The sequence below is a fragment of the Epinephelus lanceolatus genome, chromosome 6 (genome assembly GCF_041903045.1).
Source record: "Epinephelus lanceolatus isolate andai-2023 chromosome 6, ASM4190304v1, whole genome shotgun sequence".
NCBI lineage: Eukaryota > Metazoa > Chordata > Actinopteri > Perciformes > Serranidae > Epinephelus > Epinephelus lanceolatus.
In genome coordinates, this window is record NC_135739.1 from 18,319,832 (window position 1) to 18,340,274 (window position 20,443).

At 42.4% G+C, this 20,443-nt stretch overlaps 1 protein-coding gene and 1 long non-coding RNA gene across 15 annotated transcripts in view; one reads left to right on the forward strand and one right to left on the reverse strand.

Moving 5' to 3' along the window:
- elavl4 (ELAV like neuron-specific RNA binding protein 4) overlaps positions 1-20,443 on the forward strand; it is a 107,898-nt gene that overhangs the window by 35,566 nt on the left and 51,889 nt on the right. For 12 of the 14 annotated variants that reach the window (XM_078168746.1, XM_078168743.1, XM_078168745.1 and 9 more), the window contains 2 exons: positions 5,193-5,279; positions 11,038-11,284. In XM_078168746.1, coding sequence (XP_078024872.1) covers positions 5,193-5,279; positions 11,038-11,284 — 334 coding nt within the window. The remainder of the gene's footprint in view (positions 1-5,192; positions 5,280-11,037; positions 11,285-20,443) is intronic. The other 2 variants (XM_078168747.1, XM_078168755.1) reach the window with 1 other exon arrangement.
- LOC144463666 (uncharacterized) overlaps positions 1-20,443 on the reverse strand; it is a 142,238-nt gene that overhangs the window by 716 nt on the left and 121,079 nt on the right. The gene's annotated exons all lie outside the window — the stretch shown is intronic.

Below are 20,443 nucleotides of genomic sequence, written 5' to 3' on the forward strand. Positions count from 1 at the left end.
AGATGCTCACCAATTTTCTGCATGCGTTGGTGCAGAGTTGGGATTCAGCCAGTGGACAAATGGCTCCAGTTCCGCCTACAGTTTGGCTGAGCAAAGGAGGCTGTGGTGTGGGTGTGTGTGTGTGTGTGTGTGTGTGTGTGTGTGTGTGTGTGTGTGTGTATTTTGTCTGCGAGATTGTTACTGCGTATGGAGCACTGCAGGTCCTCAGTCATTGTCCTTGAAGTATGGTCTGTCTTTTGACTGCCCACAATGCAGCATGAAATAGTTTTTGAGAAAAAGTTTTTAGATAAAGATAATTAAGCCAAGTAAATGTGAATAGAGTAGAAAAGGTTGCATCACTCTGGTTATGAACACCTTTGTTGTGCCAGACAGTGTAGCCTTCAGAAATAAGTGAAACTGAGCAATACATCCTGATATTCAACATCTGAAAATAAGAATCTTTGCCCACAGACTTATCCTATAATTGTCTGTAAAATATAAACCTTGAGGTTATTATATAGATCCTGTCTGACATACCCCTCGGCAATTGACTGTATCCTGTCATCTCCTGAACTCTGACCTACGCGAGTATGTGCCGATTACCCAGGGGCTGGGAGGGAGTGTGTGGGAAAGCTGCATCGATTCCACTGGAAGACTGAAACATCACAAAAGAGAAAGAAGAGAAGGGGGGGGGGGGAGTCAAGCCAAAGTTAAATGAAAAATTGCTTACGTACACGTCTTGCGCAGTCTGGAACATTTATTATTCCAAGTCACACAGAGAGAAAAGAGGTGGAGGAGGATAGAAGAAGAGAGGAATCCATTTGGTAAAGTAGATGCAGATCGATAAGACTGGAGGCAGGCAGGCCAGAGTGCAACAGAGGAGGGGTGTGTGTCGTTGAGTATCTGTGATGTGTCTGTGTGTGTGCTTGCGTGCATGAGGCGTCCCAGATTACTTTTCCCTGATTGATCCAGCCCAGCATCCGTCTGACCTGCAGGACATTTCAGAGCTCGGAAGATGCTGGTGGAGGTGGAGACGGTGTGAGGGAGAGACAGAGAGAGGGAAAAAGACGCCCAGGAAGAAAGGCAGAGAGAGAAAAATAAAAATCAATAGCGCAGAGAGCATTACAGAGAACTTGACTGGCCGAGAAGCTGAGATAGTAAAGTCGTATTAATCTCTTTGTGTTTCAGTCAGTTTGATAGGAACTCCAATTCAGTATCAGTAACTCCGATTCAGTATCACTTTGGTGAAAAGACAGGGGAGTTTGACTCTGAGTTAAGCAGCATCAGGTGTGGCTGCTTTCTGGCAGCACACATGGCACAAACTGTCCGTATATTTGGATGTATTAATTTGTTTTAAAGTATCCACATCTGACAATAAATCAGAATACAGTGATGTTTTCTCATTCGAACAAGCCAAATAATGTTAAAAATAAAGATAAGAGGCATAAGGCAAAAGGAAATCACTAATAATATCCGAAGCAAGATGGTGAGGCAAAGTCTAACAAGTCAGATGGTTGCATGCTGGCTCCATTTTGTAGCTGCCAGGCAGTGTGTCTATCAGAGGAGAGATCCTGCAGCATACTGTCTACTCCGCAGTCTCTACAGCCTCCATCTATCCTGGCCAAGTCAGGGTAAATTGATTGTCTAAGCTCTGTAAGAGAAGGGGGAGGGAAGCCTGCACCAGGCCAGCAATATAAAGTGGTGGTTTTATGGTGTGGAAGCAGCAAAGGAGTGACGAAGGTGAAAAGGACAGGAGAGGAATACACAAACTCCTTGGTTATTAAGATTTTAGTTTGCGACATAGGTCTCTAAAGAAGGAGAGACATCTTTGTGCATATTATGAAAGAAAGACTTAATATACAGTGAATCTAAAAGAAAGCTGCCTGTGCCTTTGGTATTTTTCGACTGTTAGAGGAAAACAAATGTTTACTCCCCTTCCTTTCTGTAGGCGGGTAAGGCTCGTCCTATTTGACTGCAGCACCCAGACACCATTGGCCGGGAGCCCAAGGAGACAGGAAGCACTTTTGTGGCATCAAATATTAATGGCATTATAGAGTGTATTGATTATATAATAAGTTTTCCCAGCATCTGAGCACCGACTGAAATGTATTCCCTGAATAATTGAAAATGTATCCATGAGCGGTTTTTCATCTCAATGGTTGGTGAATGTAATTGCATCGCACCCTTATTCCTGTGTTATTTGAGATTTTATCAGGAGACGCACATGTGTGTGTTCATGTGATAAACGCGAGGACAGCTAGAATATGAAGAAAGATGAAATTGTGTGTGTGTGTGTGGCGCGTGTGTGTTACGCCTGAGACTGTTTGTTTTATCGAATGGTTGAGCATTGAATATTGAGAACTGAACTGCAGAGACTTAAACGCACTTCTGAGAAATGTAATATTCCTTTTCTTCCCCGACATTATGCTCTCTGGCAATATACGTTGGCTGCTGAAATGGAGACTCATATACATCTGCTTGCTGCTTCTTACATTTTTATCACCACATTTGTACATGCTACGATTACACTGCACTGTCTGCTTGCTGCGGCACACCATTCCCTTCCACTGCGACATGAAATGACGGCTTTGCAGAATGGGTGAAAAAAAAATGCTCTTGATGTTTCACCTCTGCCTAACATTTTCTTTTTTCAGGGCAGCTTTTTCAACTTTGCATTTAAAAGGCAGGCTATACAGTGTGTTGTCCACTGCCCCATTGATGGGGTGAATGTTGAGCCACTATACTGTATGTGGTGGCTGCAAACTGTACCTAGCGTGGGCAACTTAGCCCCAGGGGTGTAGCTATCCCTGGCGCTGTCCACTCTTGGCTCTTTAAAGTGGTTATAAATACACCTCGCTGGCTTTTGCACACCTGCATGAGGTTGACCTAATGCAGCTAAAAGCTTGACAATGTTAATTTTATTTTAGATTTGAAATTTAAAACAAAAGAACCTAATTTGTCCCAGTCAGATTTAGAAAATAGATTTTTTTTTCAACAGTAAGCCTTTGGCCCTCACCAGACTAAAACAAAGGTGGCTCAGCTTGATTTTTCTATATGATAATCCTCAGAATATCCCAATATTCACCATTACCTGTCAGCTAGAAGAAATAATATTCGCTGTCCTCTTTTCTACCCTGACCTCCCTGCCCCTCTGTATCTTCTTTTTCCCTTTCAAGCTGACAGTTCACTCTCATTTAGACCTCCATTATGCATTCCTGCTCAAGTTTACAAGACACATTGACAACAGAACATGTACAGACTCTCTCCCTCCCCCACCCCCCCCACCCCACCTCCGTCTCTCTCTTTCTTTGAAGTATTGGAAGTGTCTTCCCCATTACTCAGCCCTTGCCTTTTCTTCCCCCCTCCCATCTGATCCCTCACTCCCTCTCTTCATCTCTCTGAAGGAGTAAATGAAGGTAGAGGTCATCCCTCCTCTCTTCCTCCTCTCCTGCTAAATTGGCTGCTTGTAGCATCCGTAGATAGCTGCAGGCATTTAAGCCCCCTGCTCTGGAGAGCTAGTGAACAGACTTCCTGCTCATTTGTGGCATTTCTGTCTCTTCAACCACAGGCTTGTTTACCCACAGAGAGCAAGAGGGAAACCCTCATTATAAACTCTGCCAAGGTCATTGCAGTCGCCATACCAATCTGCCAGCTTCAACACACACATGCAATTTTATTCAAACCATTATGAAGGTCTTCAAATTATTAAAGACTGTAGAAATAATATCTTTAACCCTATTTCTGTCTTAGCAATTCCATTTGAGTTGTTCTGATATCATTAACAGTATAGCAAATACCTCTGATACTGCCTAAAATTCTAGATTGTGTATCGGCAAATTGCAAGTCTATACGCCGATCCAATACCACATACTTTATTAATATACTGTAAAGTAGTTTCACACTCGGATGAAACAGCAGTTTCCCCGGAAACCAATTTCCTTCCCTGCTCTAAAACACTAGCCTACACAGCAGGTTGCCCTGTGTAGCCACAGGCAACTGCTGTTTTCAGAGCAACAACAAAGAATTTCCAGTAAATAGCATAATGTTAGCCATTACCAAAATGTCAGGAATTTGGCAATATTTTAAATTGGATAAAATAATGTTCTATGGCATTCATAATCTGTATGTTTTAGAGTTTAACCTGAACCATGCCACAACAGATAGCAAGCATTTCTTATCCATACAGGGTCAGTAGTATACAGCTATGAAATTTTTTCTTTACTTTTTTTATGCAATGGTATCAGATCAGTATTTGGCCAGCCAATTTTTATATTTTCTATTAATTAATTAATTAATTAATTAATTAATTTCTTTATTTTTTAACGCAATGGTATCAGATCGGTACTTGATATCAGGCATTTTTTATATTTTCTGTTATTTCTTTCTTTCTTTCTTTTTTTACGCTACGGTATCAGAGCGGTTCTTGGTATCAGACATTTTTTATATTTTCTGTTATTTATTTATTTATTTATTTTTTTACGCTACGGTATCAGAGCGGTACTTGGTATCAGCCAATTTTTATATTTTCTATTTTTTTTTTTTTTTTTTTTTTTAATGCAATGGTATCAGATCGGTACTTGGTATCATCCGATTTTTATATTTTCTATTATTGTGGGGGGGGTTTGTTGTTTTTTACGCAATGGTATTAGATCATTACTTGGTATCAGGCATTTTTATTTTTTTATTTTTATTTTTTTGTTACGCAATGGTATCAGAACGGTACTTGGTATCAGCCAATTTTTATATTTTCTATTAATTTATTTTTTAAATGTATTTAATTTTTTTACCCAATGGTATTGGATCTGCGTTTGATAGCAGCCTATGCACAAGTTCAGGTATCAGAATTGGAATCAGGAAGGAAAAAATGGCAATGCAACATTTCTAAAAGTATTTCAACAATTTGAGTCATGCAGTTTTCCAAATCTTAACCACCACCCATATTTATTATTCCCCAAAGGCAAACCACTCATCTCAATCACTCATACCAACCAAACACAAAAACCCTGAGCCACCCGTCTTTGTTTTAGCTCGACTGGTGGAAGGACTCTAAAGGTGTCACTGTATTTTCCAAGTGAGCCGCCATTTTCCCCCCCATCACCCCAACCCCCTTCCTCCCACTCCCCAAATCCCACTGCAACCCTAACCTTGTACAGTGAGTGTATGATGTTGACGGTGGGCTGTGCGTCCCTCCCTCCCTGTGCTCCGCTCCATAGGGGTCGACAGAGACACAGTGGCGTCAGGCAGAGCTCCCACAGCTCCAGGGCTGGGCAGAGAAGGGATTGCTGACACAGCCAAAGATGGTAAGGAGACTACTGCTGCCAAATGGATGGCCCAGCCATTTTACACACCCATGAAGTAATATGATCTGATATTGTACTGTGTTCACATAAATACGCACTGGTTGGTGATGCTGCTGACTGAGACAGTTGGAACGGGAGCAGAGATTGACGGAGGGAGGACCTGGGGGGTTGCAAGGATAGAGGGAGTTGTGCAGAGATGAGTGAAAAGCAATATTCAGCTGCTGACGTTTTCATCCATTGTTTATGTTCGAGGAAGCCAGTAAATAATGTTGCACATTTATTTTTCAATTTATATGTACATATTGATGTTTTTGTATTTATGCCACATCCGTTACAAATCAGATGTGCTGTTTAGCTTTCATTAACACATGCAAAGCTGCACCCATGGGCATTTCTGATGGACCTCTATTTCCTTGCAAACACTTAAAGACTTACTCAAGTCCTCACTAGTGTAATTTGTCTTTTTTCGCCCTCTGTTTCCTGTTCGGAGCACTCTAGCATTCATCAAAAATCCTTAATTAATCTGCCCCTCCCTTGCACTTTGCTTTAAAGCAGCTGTAGTTTCAGCAGTGTTTGAGCCAAACCAGTTTTTCATTCTTAAGATGCCAGTTTTAAGAATGACCATCAGATATCATTTAACTTACATTTATTCTAAATTCGATCTAACAGCATCGCTGCACATTTGGATCATATGTTTCCAACAACTGCACACCGTCTACATGTGTTACTAAGAAGCCCAGTTGCTGGCTCTGCATCCTACATGAACAGAATTACAACTTGCGAGTATGAGAGGCTGCGTCTCGAGGCTGGGATCTTGAGACGGCTGTGTGTTGTACTAAGTCAGCAGGATGCGCAGTGAGTTCTGTCCACAGCACTAGGCTCCTCAGTGGGAGAGCAGGGGCAGCCAGAGTGTTCACAACCAACATAAAGTGGACTGCTGAGCAGCACAAATGCTGGTGGGCAGGGACAAGGAGAGGAATATAATTGGCCACTGGGACTCGGCAGGTCCCTGTTAATTAGAGGCAGCCATTTTGGTGGAAAAACTCCTCAGAAAACGTCCCATGGAGTTGAAAGTCTCTCTGACAGAATGGAGCCCAGCAGGGAATGTAAACAGATTTAATAAGGCCCTCTCCAATCAACTCTGTTATGGCTAGATACTATTCTCTCCTCTGTCTCCGCTCTCCCCCCTCTCTCTCCTTCTCTCTCTCTACCCCCTGTCTTTCTCGGTCTGTCTCTGTATCTCTGTTGTGGTAGAGTGGTGAGTGAGTAGGAAAGGATACTGTCAAAAGAACAATTTGCATGCAGCTCTCATCTTGAGAGCTTTTAGACATCTCCCTGTCTGTTTGTTTTCTGCTGTGGGCTTGGGCCATTGTTCTCTCTCTCTCTCTGTATGCAAGTGTGTGTGTTTGAGTATGCGCTCTTCCCCTCGCTGCCTATGCGCGAATGTGTGAATGCATGGAAGTGTGTGCGTGCACGCGTGTGAGTGTGTGTGTCTAAAATGAGAGGATGGAAGCAGATTAAAGACTGACATTTTGTTGCTGCTGCTCCTACACACTTAGATGGAGGAAAAGAAGAACACTAGATAATAAGAAATACAGCCTTTTTTTAAAAGGTCTTCCTTAAGCCAGAGAAAGATGGATGCTTCGAGCCCCCGTACGCCATCCCATGAGATAGTTACAGGTATTTAGAGGTGGAGATATTCCCAGTTTTAAGTACTGCACTTGGATAAAGAGCACAGGCTTTCGTAGCTTTTCTGATCTCCTCTTTAAAATGAATTGCAGACCTTTTCTTTGTCATCTTTTGGTCATCTAATGTGATGGTGGTGACATAATTATTTGATTTTTTATTCAGTGTTTACTTGTATAGGGACAAGTATGTAGCATACATATATGCCACACACCACAGCATTTATAGCCTCAGCTAATTTGCAATGCCTGTCCCTAGCTCAGCCTTAAGATACAAGATTACAAGTAACAGTGCAATGTACAAACAGTAGAAATAAACTGCAATACATAATTAGCACCATAGAATAGGAAGCACCAACTTAGTCATGACTGCATAACTGATTCCTCTTCAAAAACTATCTCAGTTTGAGTTTAAAGTGATTTAAAATCAGGATACAATTTAATTTCTGTAGGTAAAGACTTCCACCACCACATCCTTTATATCTTATATTGTTAGTATGAATATATTTGTGGTATTTTTTGGTAACTACAGAGTTATTTGTTTGCCTGCTGATCATTTATCATCATCCCTGCTCACCACTACACACAGGTAGATAGATAAAAGTAAAGTGATTAAAGCCGAGAAGCACACGCATTGTAAACGTCTAAAATGGTTTTGAGAACTATTTCTGGACAAACTGGGAAATTTTTAAATTCTGCTTTGAGCTATATTATTAGAACACAGGTCCAGTCTTTTGATAATCCAGAAATAGAGCGAAATAGGACTCATGAGCCATTTCTCCTTTGCTAAAACCAGCCCCTGCTTCCAAGTGCAGCCTGTCTGCGTGTACTTAGGAACGGTTAAAAATAGACCGAGAGCTGAATGGTTGAACAGGGGAAGGGGAGAGATCTGAGTGATGACTTTAAAAATTTGATTGAATCAGATTAAAGAATATTTGCATCTTAATTTGGGTTTCAGCATGTTAGGTCATTTCAGTGCTTTTGCAGCAATATGATGGAAACTTTGAGTTTGTGCTCTCATGGGCAGCAGGCCTTTTTCTAGGGGTGTGTGTACATGTAAAACAGGATCAGTGCACAGGGACACTGCAGGACATTCAAACGATAATAAACCAGGTTAACAAACAGTCTGTCAACAGCCAGCTTCTGGTCAAGCGTGAGCCAAGACAGAATGATGCTCTGTTTTAACAATGCATCCATCTTCTTTTCCCTGTTTTATCTTCCCACCATTTAGTGATTAGATTTAGAGATTTAGTCGTCTCCACTCTTTCCATTTGCGATGCACTGACACTCCCCTCACACACACGCTCGCACATATATGCAACAAAAGCCATTAATCTGATCAAACAAATGTTTTTTATGCAAATGTATGAATAATTTCACTTCACACGTTGCTTTTGTTGGAGAATAATGTTCGCTCAGAATAAGCATTTCTATTAAATATGTATCAGAGTGCTCTGGTGGAAAAGCAAAGTGCAACGTCCTCCTCCGACTTTTGACTCTCAGTCCTTCTCACCTTTTTTTTCTTCCCTGTTTTCTCACACTTAACACCAAGCTCACAGTTCCTTTCTGAACACTTTGATCCTGAGATGCTCTGCAAAACCAGATAAGAAAAGGCAAACTTCCCTCTGTCACAGCAGCAGCATCAGCAGTCAAATAGCTCGCTGAAGGGCTGCCCCTGTTGTTGCCCCCTCCCACAAACTTCAGCAGCTATCAGAGAAACATTTAGAGACGTCTCTTACTGTCGTCAGGAATATTTAGCTGTTTATGCTCTCTGTGTCTAGTGTTTGCTGTATCTCTCAATGTTCAGAGATGTTGCATGGTTTGTGTACAGTGTGTTCACCTTATGTTTAGTTTGTGATTCCATATAAGGGTTTAGCAATGTTTTGATTCAGTGCTGATGTGTTGTGATACAGACATCATGATATGAGAGGCAATTTGTTTCTCACCGATTTGAGCATTTGGTGACAGCATGACTGCTCACAAATATAAACCTGAACACATTTTACAAATTGAATAGATTCAGTTTAAGTATTTACTCTGCCATAAAATACAAAAAAAGTTATTAATGAAATACCTGAAAAATCAAGGTACTTCATCACATTGATGTAAAATCCTGTAAATCCAATTTTACTGTATAGCAGTCCTGCTCACTGATTTGCAGCCAACAACAATACAAATCTGGCAAAATCTCTGACGGTTGACAAATTTCTGCCATCTCGTACTTAATGACACACCGATTGCAAAATTCTGGGCTGATACTGACGTTTAAAATAACAACTTGGCCAATAGTCGATACTGATACAGATGTTTTGTACAGTGGGTCTCGTCTTCCAAATATTAATGATAGAAAGAAAATAAATCACTAGTACCTCAAAGCTGCTTTTCAGTAAGATGCGTGTTTTTCTTTACAAAGATAAGCATATCTGCCTCATTGCAGCTCAGTCTATTTCTCCTCTCTTCCAAGATGTGAGACGCAGAGCTTTTAAAGAAAAGATGACTCCTGCACTCACTTTTACTCTGCTTTATTTATTCGTCAACGTTTCGGTCAAGCATGGACCTTCATCAGGACAGACGCAGAGCTTAACAGCTGCTCACTGAAAGCTAATGTGAAAACAAACCACACGTGTGCACCTGATGCCCTCTTGCGTCATGCTAAATTTAAGTGTAGCCAGTGGCTTCTTCTCCGAATTAGCAGCTGGGTATGTTAACGGTTGTCCTTGCCCAACCGCAAATAACCCTCATAACATTTAGCCAGTGCAAAATTGATTCAACACAACAGATCAACATCGGCCACTGCCACTGATGCATGTGATCTTATTGCCAATTTGAGATGGCAGTCAGCAAGGAGAATATTGAAAGCAAATGCGAAAACAAACCACGTGTGCGTTTGTTGCCCTCTTACGTCTTGCTAAAGTTAGGTGCAGAAGCCATTGGATGGACCCACTGGATGGACCCAGCTTTAGAATTGCTAGCTGTTGTCCATGTCCCAGCACAAATAACCATCACAACTTTTAGCCAGTGCAAAATTGATGCAACACAACAGATAAACATCGGCCACTGCCATTGGTGCATGTCACTGTATTGCCAATTGGAGATGGCAGACAACAAAGAGAATATTGAAAACAAATGTGAAAACAAACCACATGTATGCAGCTGTTGCCCTCTTGCATCATGCTAAAGTTAGGTCCACCCAATGGCTTCTTACGCCAGCTGTTGTCTAAGTCTATCCACAAATGACCATCACAACATTTAGCAGATGCAAAATTGATGCAACACAACAGATACTCACTGCTACTGTCATTGATGTATGTCATGGTTTTGCCAATTGAGAATGGCAGTCAACAAAGAGAATATTGAAAGCAAATGCGAAAACAAACCACACGTGTGCACCTGTTGCGTCATGCTAAGGTCGGGTCTACCCAGTGGCTTCTTCTGTGAAGCAGCAGCTGGGTACGCTGGCTGTTGTCAGAGTCCGACCGCGAATAACCATCACAACATTTAGCGGCGACTGCCATTGATACATGTCATATCATTGCCGATTGGAGATGGTAGTCAACAAGGAAAATATTGGCCAGTACCAATGTTCGGCTGATAAATCAGTGTATCTCTGCTCATAATATATATTTTCATGTTACCCAAATTATATAAAAATGCATTTAGTGACATCATGAAATTTCACTGTTCTAGTCCTCCACTGTAACGTGAATTCCTGTACGGTAGAATGGTAGGACATAATTGTATGGCAGTTCCAAAACAGTGATATACTGTATGTACAAGGCTTGTTTAAAACCTCTCAAATGCCTGGAAATTGGCTTTTAAAAGCCCTTTTCACCCAGGCTGTTGATTTGACTTAATGCAGCGGAAGTCATGCTTTTTAGAAAATTAACTTTGAAAATAAGCACTTTGTCAGAGTCTCTCAGAGCATGCCTTGCTACATATTCAGTGCTCCAAAAAGCTAAATACAGTACCAAAGCCTTTGCTAATGAATGCTACCTCTCTCTTTCTTCCTCCCTGCACTTTCGCTCTGTGGTTCCTCTCCCCCTTTTCTCCTCCTTCTCCTCGCCCTGCCCCAGATCATCAGTAACATGGAGGCTCCAGTGACAAACGGCCCCAGCGGAGGAGGCACCACAGCCAACGGGCCGACCACCAACAGCCGCGGCTGCCCCTCGCCCATGCAGACTGGCCCAACAAATGACGACAGCAAGACCAACCTCATTGTCAACTACCTGCCCCAAAACATGACCCAGGAGGAGTTCCGCAGCCTGTTTGGTAGCATCGGCGAGATTGAGTCCTGCAAGCTGGTTCGCGACAAGATCACAGGTACAGAATGGAGACTGTTCATGATGTACTTGAATGCTGCTGCTTGTGTTTCCCCAAATATCAACTTTTCATGAACTAGGAAATCTGCTTAGCCTTCGCATCATTTGGGGTGTATCCAATAGGTTTTGAAAAGATATCAGACACTCAGAGTTTGTAGGATTTCTCAGACCATACGGGAGCTTGTATTTGAATTAAGTAACAACGTGAAAATCACACTGAAGTGAAGTCAAAAGGCTTCAACCACAATATGATGCACTCCTACGTACAGTAGAAGTAGGGAAAAATTAATGTAGTATACTGTTTGAAGATTTGGTAGTCCCCACAGGCAATTCCTCCAAAGGAAAGAGGAAAGGGATAAGCACAAGGTGTGCTTCTATCCTGAGCTCCCCAGAGCTGGAAGGGATTTAGGTGCTTGCTTTCTATTCTGACTGTTTTAACTGGTCTGATCCTGGCATCTGAAGCCTGGACTTCCTGTTCACTATATCACCCTGAGTTTAAAGTATGATACTCAACCACATATTTTATAATTGTTGGAATTCTATTTGTTTTTCTCGAACATAATTTCATTGAATTGAATTCAAGTGTGCAGAATAAACAGTTTAGCAGAGCACATCCATAGTGGGAGCACTTAATTGAAATGGGTAAACTTTTCCAAATCTTTGGGGCGGCTACTGCAAATGCACAAGCACCCTTTCCCCTTAGTCTGGATCGCGGGACTGCCAGGAGCAACTGGTCTGAGGATCGGAGAGAGTTTGGGTTGTACTTGGGTGCCAGGCCATGCAAGGCTTTAGTAACAAACAGTAGGACCTTAAACTCAGACCTAAATTTGACCGGTAACCAGTGCAGGGATGCCACTACAGGTGTATTGACTGTTGCAGCAATTTTATTGTCTCTTAATATGCTGATAGTATGTTGTTTGTATGCACCAAACGCCAAGGCAAATTCCTACCTACTTGGTTATAAACCTTATTCTGATTGTATTTGCTACAACCATAGTGCAAATTACTAGCACTCAGTCCATTAGCTCGATGCTAACACATAATGGAAATCACTATTAACATGCTAACAAAAATTAGCATTGCGAAAATATTATTTAACAAATGACACATTTTACTTAACATGCTTAACATAAAACAATGTGTGTGCTCATACTTCCTTCGCTCTGTGGAGACAAATAAATAGCTGCTGTCTTCACACTGTTAGTTCAAAATTATTATAATGATTTCTGTCTTGTCCACTCCCATTTACTTTTTCCCTGTCCAGTCCCAGTCATGTGATTAAACTGTGATACTGACTACCATCCCATGGGAGTCCCACAGGAATCCTGTGAGCCATAGGATTTCTAAAAAATGGCAGATTCTAAAACATAGTAAAGGAACACGACATTGAGTCTTGTCCCAGTTGTCCCTCCCCCCCAATTAGCCCCATCAATAATCCGGAATTTCATATATTAAAGTGTACTTAGTCCCTGGATTAATACCGAAAGCTGCTGGAAGTCTGGTTTTATATTTAGAAAAGAAGGAAAGGAACAAAGAGTAAATAAATAAACAAATAAGGGTTTACAAATTGATAAGCTTACACAGACTGTATTATTGACATAGATTCACAGAAAGAAAGATTGAAAGAGAGTGAGGAAATAAGTTTTCAGATTGACTGAAGCTTCTGAAACTATTTCAGGAAAGTTCCCCACAACTGTTGGGATCTTTGTTTGAGTGGTAATCTATATGTTAATTTATTTCATGTTTGTGTTCACCTGTCACTGTCTTTTTGTCATTTTGTCTGTTTAGTTAAATAACGCTAGATTGGTAAGAATAATGAAATAGTTGTTGAGAGGCAGCTGTGATGAAGCAGACAGCTTACATGACTGCTGCCTAAGTGTAGATACAACAGTGCATGGTGTGTTAAATGTCGAAACACGTGATGAGATTCAAATATGAAATGAATAGTTGACACGTGTGTCACAAGCCCCACCGTCCAACATCCTTCCAAACAATTTGAGTGTTTGAGAGGAGTCGTTGCTTGTGTTGTCTTCTACAAGGAGAAATGAATCTCTGCCCTCTGTGTGTGTGTGTGTGTGTGTGTGTTCAAGCGCTGTGAGTCAGCAATGCAGCAAAGTGCCACATGTTCTCCAGAGGTGTTTAAATTAAGCAGCACTTCGCGGTGCTAATCATGGCTGTAATCTGGGCGTAGTGGCTGTGTGGGTGGCCATACAGCAGATGGATCAGGGGGGGCTGGGGTGGTGCGGCTCTGTGATAATGCTCCATAATGGCTTTCATTTTAGATCCTACTTACTGACACTCTTCTCCTGATAATCTCATTAAAGAGCACCAGGCTGGCAGGCAGTGTAGATCACCAAGCCGTTCTCAGATAGCAGGCAAGGAGAGGAGAGTAAACACACTCGTACACAGATATATACGCAGACATAATCACAGAATTAGATTCCTTGTAACAGATTAAGTGCAACCAAGAGGCCAACAGCGATGACAATTTTGACTGTACACCAGAGATGGCCACTAGCCCAGCCGTTCCTGCCTCCTTCTGCTCTGTCATTCTCTGAAGCATATTCTGCAGCACTACAATTCCTCTCTAGGACCATCTTCCTCTTCCTCAGTAATGGGCCACAAAATGGAGCCTGAGAGTCAGATACACCGGGATAATGGAGGACGGTGTGTACAAAAATAACACTGGGATACCACATGCTATCATCATCACCATCACCATGTTCTCTCTCCTCCCGATTTTCCCCTTAAGTGTGATTTGCCAAGCAGCAGTGAGGAACCAAGCAGATATTTGGAGGGAGTTTAAAAAAAACGAACAGAATTGCTGTAAACCTGCTCGGGCCCTAAATGCGGAATCTGAGAGAGGTAGAAATGTTTGTTCGCTCACTTCTAAACCATTTAGGGTACTTCTCTGCTCTGCACTACAAGGTCTCTCTGATGACTTAGCATCAACGCAAAAAGTTATAAATAAATCCTGCCCTCCCTCCGTCTCCCCCTGTGGCGTATGCCTGTTTTGCTCTCCCATGGGTGCAATTTCCTCGTGCAAACTTTTAGGCTAACAAAGCACAGATCCCCTCTTCTAGCAGAGAATGCCAAGAGGCTTTATACTCTCTAACAGTCATCCAAATCATTAACAGACTAAGCCAGGTTTGCGAGCAGGAGGGGTAAAGAGAAGGATGGTGGGAAGCATAAAGAGAACAGTGTTTTTTTGAGGCCGATGTATGCAACTGTACCCCATCTTGTCTGTCGTAAATATCTGCAAATCCATGTAAGGAAGATCAACTAGACATTTTCATCTGAGCGAGTCGAGACTAAGAAAGGAAAGGACATTTTTCTGCTATGTTGAAATCTCAGCATGAAACTTCAGAATGTCTTGAGGATAGTTAGTGTTCTGTAGCAACACATAATTCATATTGATGGTAATATTAAAGCCTTCCTATTCTATTATGCAGTGTGAAGAGTATGAGGAGTATAGAACAAAGTTTGAGGATTTAAATAAATTCACTGACTGAAAATCGGAGAAAAAAAAATTGACTTGAATAATAGTTTCAATATTTTAGTATTACAAGCTTGAAGTACTCCACCAACGAATTGACTGATTCAGTCTTTTAGTGCACATGTGAATAAGTATGTGTTAGATACTTAGATACTCAGAGTGTGATTTAAACAGTGACAATGTTAGTGCATAAAGAGAACCCAGTACATCGCAGGCACATGCTCAGTGAACTGCAGTCTTACAATCCTTACAGTCTCTTGCATGTTTAACATCATATCTGCAGTCTGTAGATGATGATGAATCAATCTAGCTCATGGGGCACTTTTGTAGTTAGGGGTCACCAACAAAAAGCAAAACTGCCAGCAAGTCAGACCCACCCACACACACACACACACAATACAAGCACCAAAGACACAATCAGTATGCCAATGAGGTATGCAGATGTGTTACTACCATACTGCATCCAAGCCTGTGTCTCACCAACATTAAAGGCAAAGACCACCCAATAATCTAAGGGTGCTTTCAGACCTAGAGTTGTCTTGCTTTGGTCTGAATCAGGGACTAATTTTGTTGGGTTCTCACGGCAGCATTTACAGGTGGACCAGATCAAATGCCTTTTGTGAGTAAGCTGCTCTTGATTGGTCAGAATTTCCACGTGGGAAAAATCCAGGAAGTAAACAAAGCGTTGAAGAAGAGTTCACTTGCAAGATAAATGTGACACTTTCTAATGTCACAATGGAGGGACAACTACGCAGGTTGATTTTAGCGCTGCTCATCGTGGACTATATTGCTGTCATTGTTCATTTTAGTCAAACCATACAGTTTGAAAACGAGGCGCAGCTCCAACTAGAAAACAATGTTTTGATGCATTGGATGTACTGAATGTGCATATTAAGGCAGTACAGGAGGAGGTGCACATTAATAATCCTCCAGGACTGTAACATGCTCATGTTTAACCCAACTAATGTGTAATGTTGGTTCAGATCGAGGTCAGAACACATTCTCACCACAAACGGACCGCACCAGAGTTTGTTTGTAACCAGACTGAGACCACCTCTTCAAGAAGGTCTTGGTTGTTTTGGTGCACACCCGAGTGTGATTGCTGTGTTCACACCTGCCCAAACGAACTGCTCTTAGGGGACAAACGAACTTGAGTTCGACTGAACCGAACCAAACAGGGCAAGTGTGAAAGCACCCTAAATTTGTCAGCTGTTTTCTTGGTTTGAAAAGTCAGAAATCAGTCTGATAGAAAAAATAAATCAACATTTCACATCATCTCATTCCACATTGTAGATCATGTGGCCCAATGCCAAATATCAAAATTAATGGATAAGTTCGAACTATGGCCTCAAATATTTAGGCTACAGTGACTCTTATCTTTTTCATTAATTCAGCGTGAGAAATACATGGCTTCTTTGGAAAAGGCCCTGTAGAATATGGATTTTTTATTATTATTATCACGCTATTTTCAAGATAAGAACAGAGCAGACAAAGTTCAATTTTTGTGGACATTTAGCTACAGTGACACATAGCATAGCTAGCACTCGTGACTTTAAATGAGGACGCAAACTACTGCAATGATGGGAGTGATGCAGGCAGATGAGACATAACTAGCATCAAGGTTAAGTTGGCATGGTCCACTTGTTCATATTACAAGATTCTTCCAGCCATGAATTTGGAAAATATATTGCAATAATTGTGATTTCAGGTATCAGTATATAAATATTTGGACTTCCCTTACCTTTTTTGGGGGGTCCAAGTCTTAATTAAGGAGGTACTTTGAACCAAGGCTTTACTATTTGAAATGCAGACAGATGCACTCAATCATTCATCAGTATTTGCTTGCTTGCATCTCACGATATCAGCGTTTGCAGCTTAGCTGACCTGTGAGTGTTTGCTGATAAGGTGTGAGCATATGAGCCTCTCAGACGTAGAAGAGACAGACAGGTCCTCAGCTTCCTGTGGACTTGCTCTTGTCAGCTCCAATGATGCCAGCGTGGCGTGAGGCTCGGGTGGGTGCGGGCAGGCGTAGACACTCCAGCTCCGTCTGTCACCCTGGCTGACTTCAGCTGGTCGAAAAAGCCACCTCTGGGTGTCTTCCTTGCTCCCCACACGCCTGCATGCCTGCTCGCACAGCTACCTCTGCCTGGTGCTCTCATAACACGGCAGGGACATGCAGGTTAATCTTTTATTTAAGGCTAGCTTACACGGACCTAGCTGCAGCCCACACACACTTGCACATAAGCCCCAGGCCTCCACCTGTGAATTTCTTGTCTGCTTCTTAAAGAGAAGATACCTTAAATGCTTCGTTGTTTGAATTAAGTGTGTGTACTGTAGTAGCTTTTACATTTGTCTTCCCGCATTCCAGAAAGAATGCTACATGTAGAAATGCTTTATGTTAAGGACATGACAGCTTTGAGGCGTCATGCACTATAGATGGTTCCACTTATAGCTCGCTCTCTTCATCCTTTCTTTCTTTAAAAGAAAGCAAGATGTCAATTTAAGCTGCGAATTGCCAGTCTGAAACCTCATCTTGAGCAGCAGCGGGAGTATCAACACCTCACTGAGATGTTAGTAAAAACATATATACCCTTATTGTGAGCTAGGAAAAAAGGAAGCGGACCTTGCAATATACTGAATCAGCACTCACAAACATCTACACATACCCATTCACACACACAGTAATGAAAGTGACTGATCCTTGTCATGAAGTCTTCTTTCGGGATAATTTTTCTGCATCAGCTGCATTTCTGCTGGAGAAATGAATACATTTGTTGTCGTAATGACATGGAGGAATGGCTTTTCATGCTGGAACAAGAATTGATTGCATTGGGGAAGGGGGGGGGGGTATTTTCATGGACAACCATTTCTTTTAGATTTTCATGTTGTGCCAATAATTACCGCAGCCAAAAGCTCAGTCGTATTTTCTTACTAGTTGAGTAAACGGTTCATCGTGTTTACCCTGTGTTACTGTTCGTGTCTACCTTGTTCTGGTTCTTACCTTTTGACTCAGGTTTTCACAGCCACAGAAGCTGAATGGATAGGGAGGACATTAAACTGTTTGCTCTCGTAATTTGACTAGTACAAAAGAAAATGGCGATTGTTGTTAATTGTTATGGTGACAACATGCGTCAGCGGGGCTGTAAAGTGTCAAACTCACTATTTTGAGAACCCTTTTAAGTTTCTCTCTGTAACCAAACTAAGACAAACTTAAGCTGAATTGCATTGAAAACACTTCATTCAAACTCGACAGAAACAAAATAAAACCAAAACCATCTTAATTAGTCTTGTTTAGTCATCTTGTGACGGTACCAACAATCACCAACTCTGGTTTGGTCAAAATAAATCCTTAATTCACTGAGTTAGATATGAAAACATGCTAATCTGCATGTTGTTTTTCTCTGTGGTCTGTCTCTGCCTCTCATCTGTCCACTGAGCAGTGGCTCTCGCTTGTTCTTCGGATGCGGCCACAGTCATCATGTTAAACAAACATGCAGTTAATGGCAGCAAGAGAAAGGGGAATCACAGTTATGGTGATATAATTGCTTACTTGAAAACGTAACGTTACTACTCCACTGCTTGTTTGGTCGTTACTGCAGTACCTTAGTTCAGTGAGTTTGTGACATGCCACAAGTCAGTTTGTTGATACAAAATTTAGCCCGATATAACAGTTGCACTGGCAACGGCACACATGATATGGCCGCCACTCTGACCATCCTGCTATGTTGATTTGAACAGGAATGCTCGTTCTACTCAATTTCTGTGGTTGCTGCATTTGTTTATTGGCAGCATCCAACAGCATTTTCTTCCTGTTTATACAGATTAAATAACTCTCATGTCTACATCAAACCCTGTAAAGACATCGTCCCAGAGCACACTGACTGAAGCCTTTGGTGCACACTACTCTAGTCACCTTCCATGTGTTGGTTTTATACATGGAATCTGGGGAGCTGATAGTGACAATGTAGCAAGCCAAGCAGATGTTGGCTATGAAAAATAGATGGACTGTGATGTCAGCTGTGGAGTTGTTCAAGCCAGAGCACCTCTGACAGACAGCAGCTTCAGTACCATGTGAGCACCTGCTGTGAACTCAATTCTTACATAAAGACAGATGTACCTTATTTATATACTGTAGCAGCCAAAAAAGAAGAAGACAGCATCTTAGGTTTGCTGGATTTGGCTTCCTTTGCACGCACAGGCCTGCGGTTCAGGCAGCACACTTCCATTAGTCTCATTGTCGTTCCATTTTTGTTATGGAACATCAAGTGCACCCACAAGTATTGCAAACATAAAATATGCATCTAACCCTGATCTGCAAGGACAGACGGGTGGGGCTTAGCTCCTGCACAAGGTCTGTCAGTCTAACGGGGAGCAGATCAAATATTCACCATATAAACCTCAGTTTACCCACAACTCTTTGTTGCTACTGAAATATACATTGACAACACGCTCAGGAGCAAAGCGGATTCTCTTTGTACTTCAGATTGCAAGCCGAGCTGTTTTCACATCATTATTAGAGTGATGGAAACAAAACTTGCTATTATTCCTGCATTAGTCTGATGATGAGACCCATTTACACGTTTCAAAACATCTAAACAACGCAAATGCAATGTTGTTCTGTGTGGTGACAAACCGTTACATACTTTTTTAAATCCTCGCTGAAATCATGCAGAGGGAGATCTGGTGCAGTGTTTATATCTCACACTTGGGCTGCATTTATCTGAACCTAGAATGGGCTGAAGGCTGGAGATAGCGTGAACAAAGCTGACAGGGAAAGAGATGAAAAAAGGATTTGACATCTCCAAAGCCAGGTATTAAGAGAGCTGCCAGGCTCAGAAGTGCAGACACAAGCAGGCAGACACACATTAAAGTTTCAGAGTCCCAGGTCCCGAGAATGTCCTGTCTCTCTCCTCTTAGCACCCCCCTCGCTCTCCTCCTCCTCCCTCTGCTTAGGGCCCAGAATTGGACGCCCTGAGAGCCTGCTTGGCTGCACTGCTCCTCCTGTGACCCTCACTTCAGACTGCCTCTGTCCCCTCTCATTTCACTCTGAGTGCCCTTTACATGGAACACAGAAGTTGCAACTGTCCCACGTGTCAGCCTCAGATCCAGAGGCTGAATGTGCCTCAGGGCTGGATCCTCGCCCTCCGCCCCTCCGCGCAGAGTGCACTGTACCTGGGCAGGACGGTCTGTTTGTCCCCAACATGTGTGCTGCAGGGCTGGGGTGGATGGCAGAGGGCATATGGGCCCGCTCACTCTGTGCTTTCAGAGGGAGTCCAAGCAGGTGCAGCAGAGTAGGCTCCCGCAATCCTGACGTAACAGGGTTATCCAAGACTTAAAGGGGCTTCTCTGTCTGTCAGCTTGCCTTCTATTTCTCAGCTGCAAAGCCAGCCAACCAGCCCACACACTGCAGGCTGCAGTCCACTGGCCCCAAGGCTCAGGGAGCCACCACGAGGGGGTGGTTTACGTGTGTGTGTGTGTGTGTGTGTGTGTGTGTGTGTCTGTGTGTCTGTGTGTCTGTGTGTGTTTGTCCCTGAGCTTCTACGTGGGCAAGTGTGTGTCTGTGTGTGTTGGTGGAAGCAGGGCCTTGGGAACTGAGAGTGGGAGCCTCCTGACTGCAACAGTGGCTGCTACCTTGGCAACCCAGGAGGGAAAGATGTGTTGAAT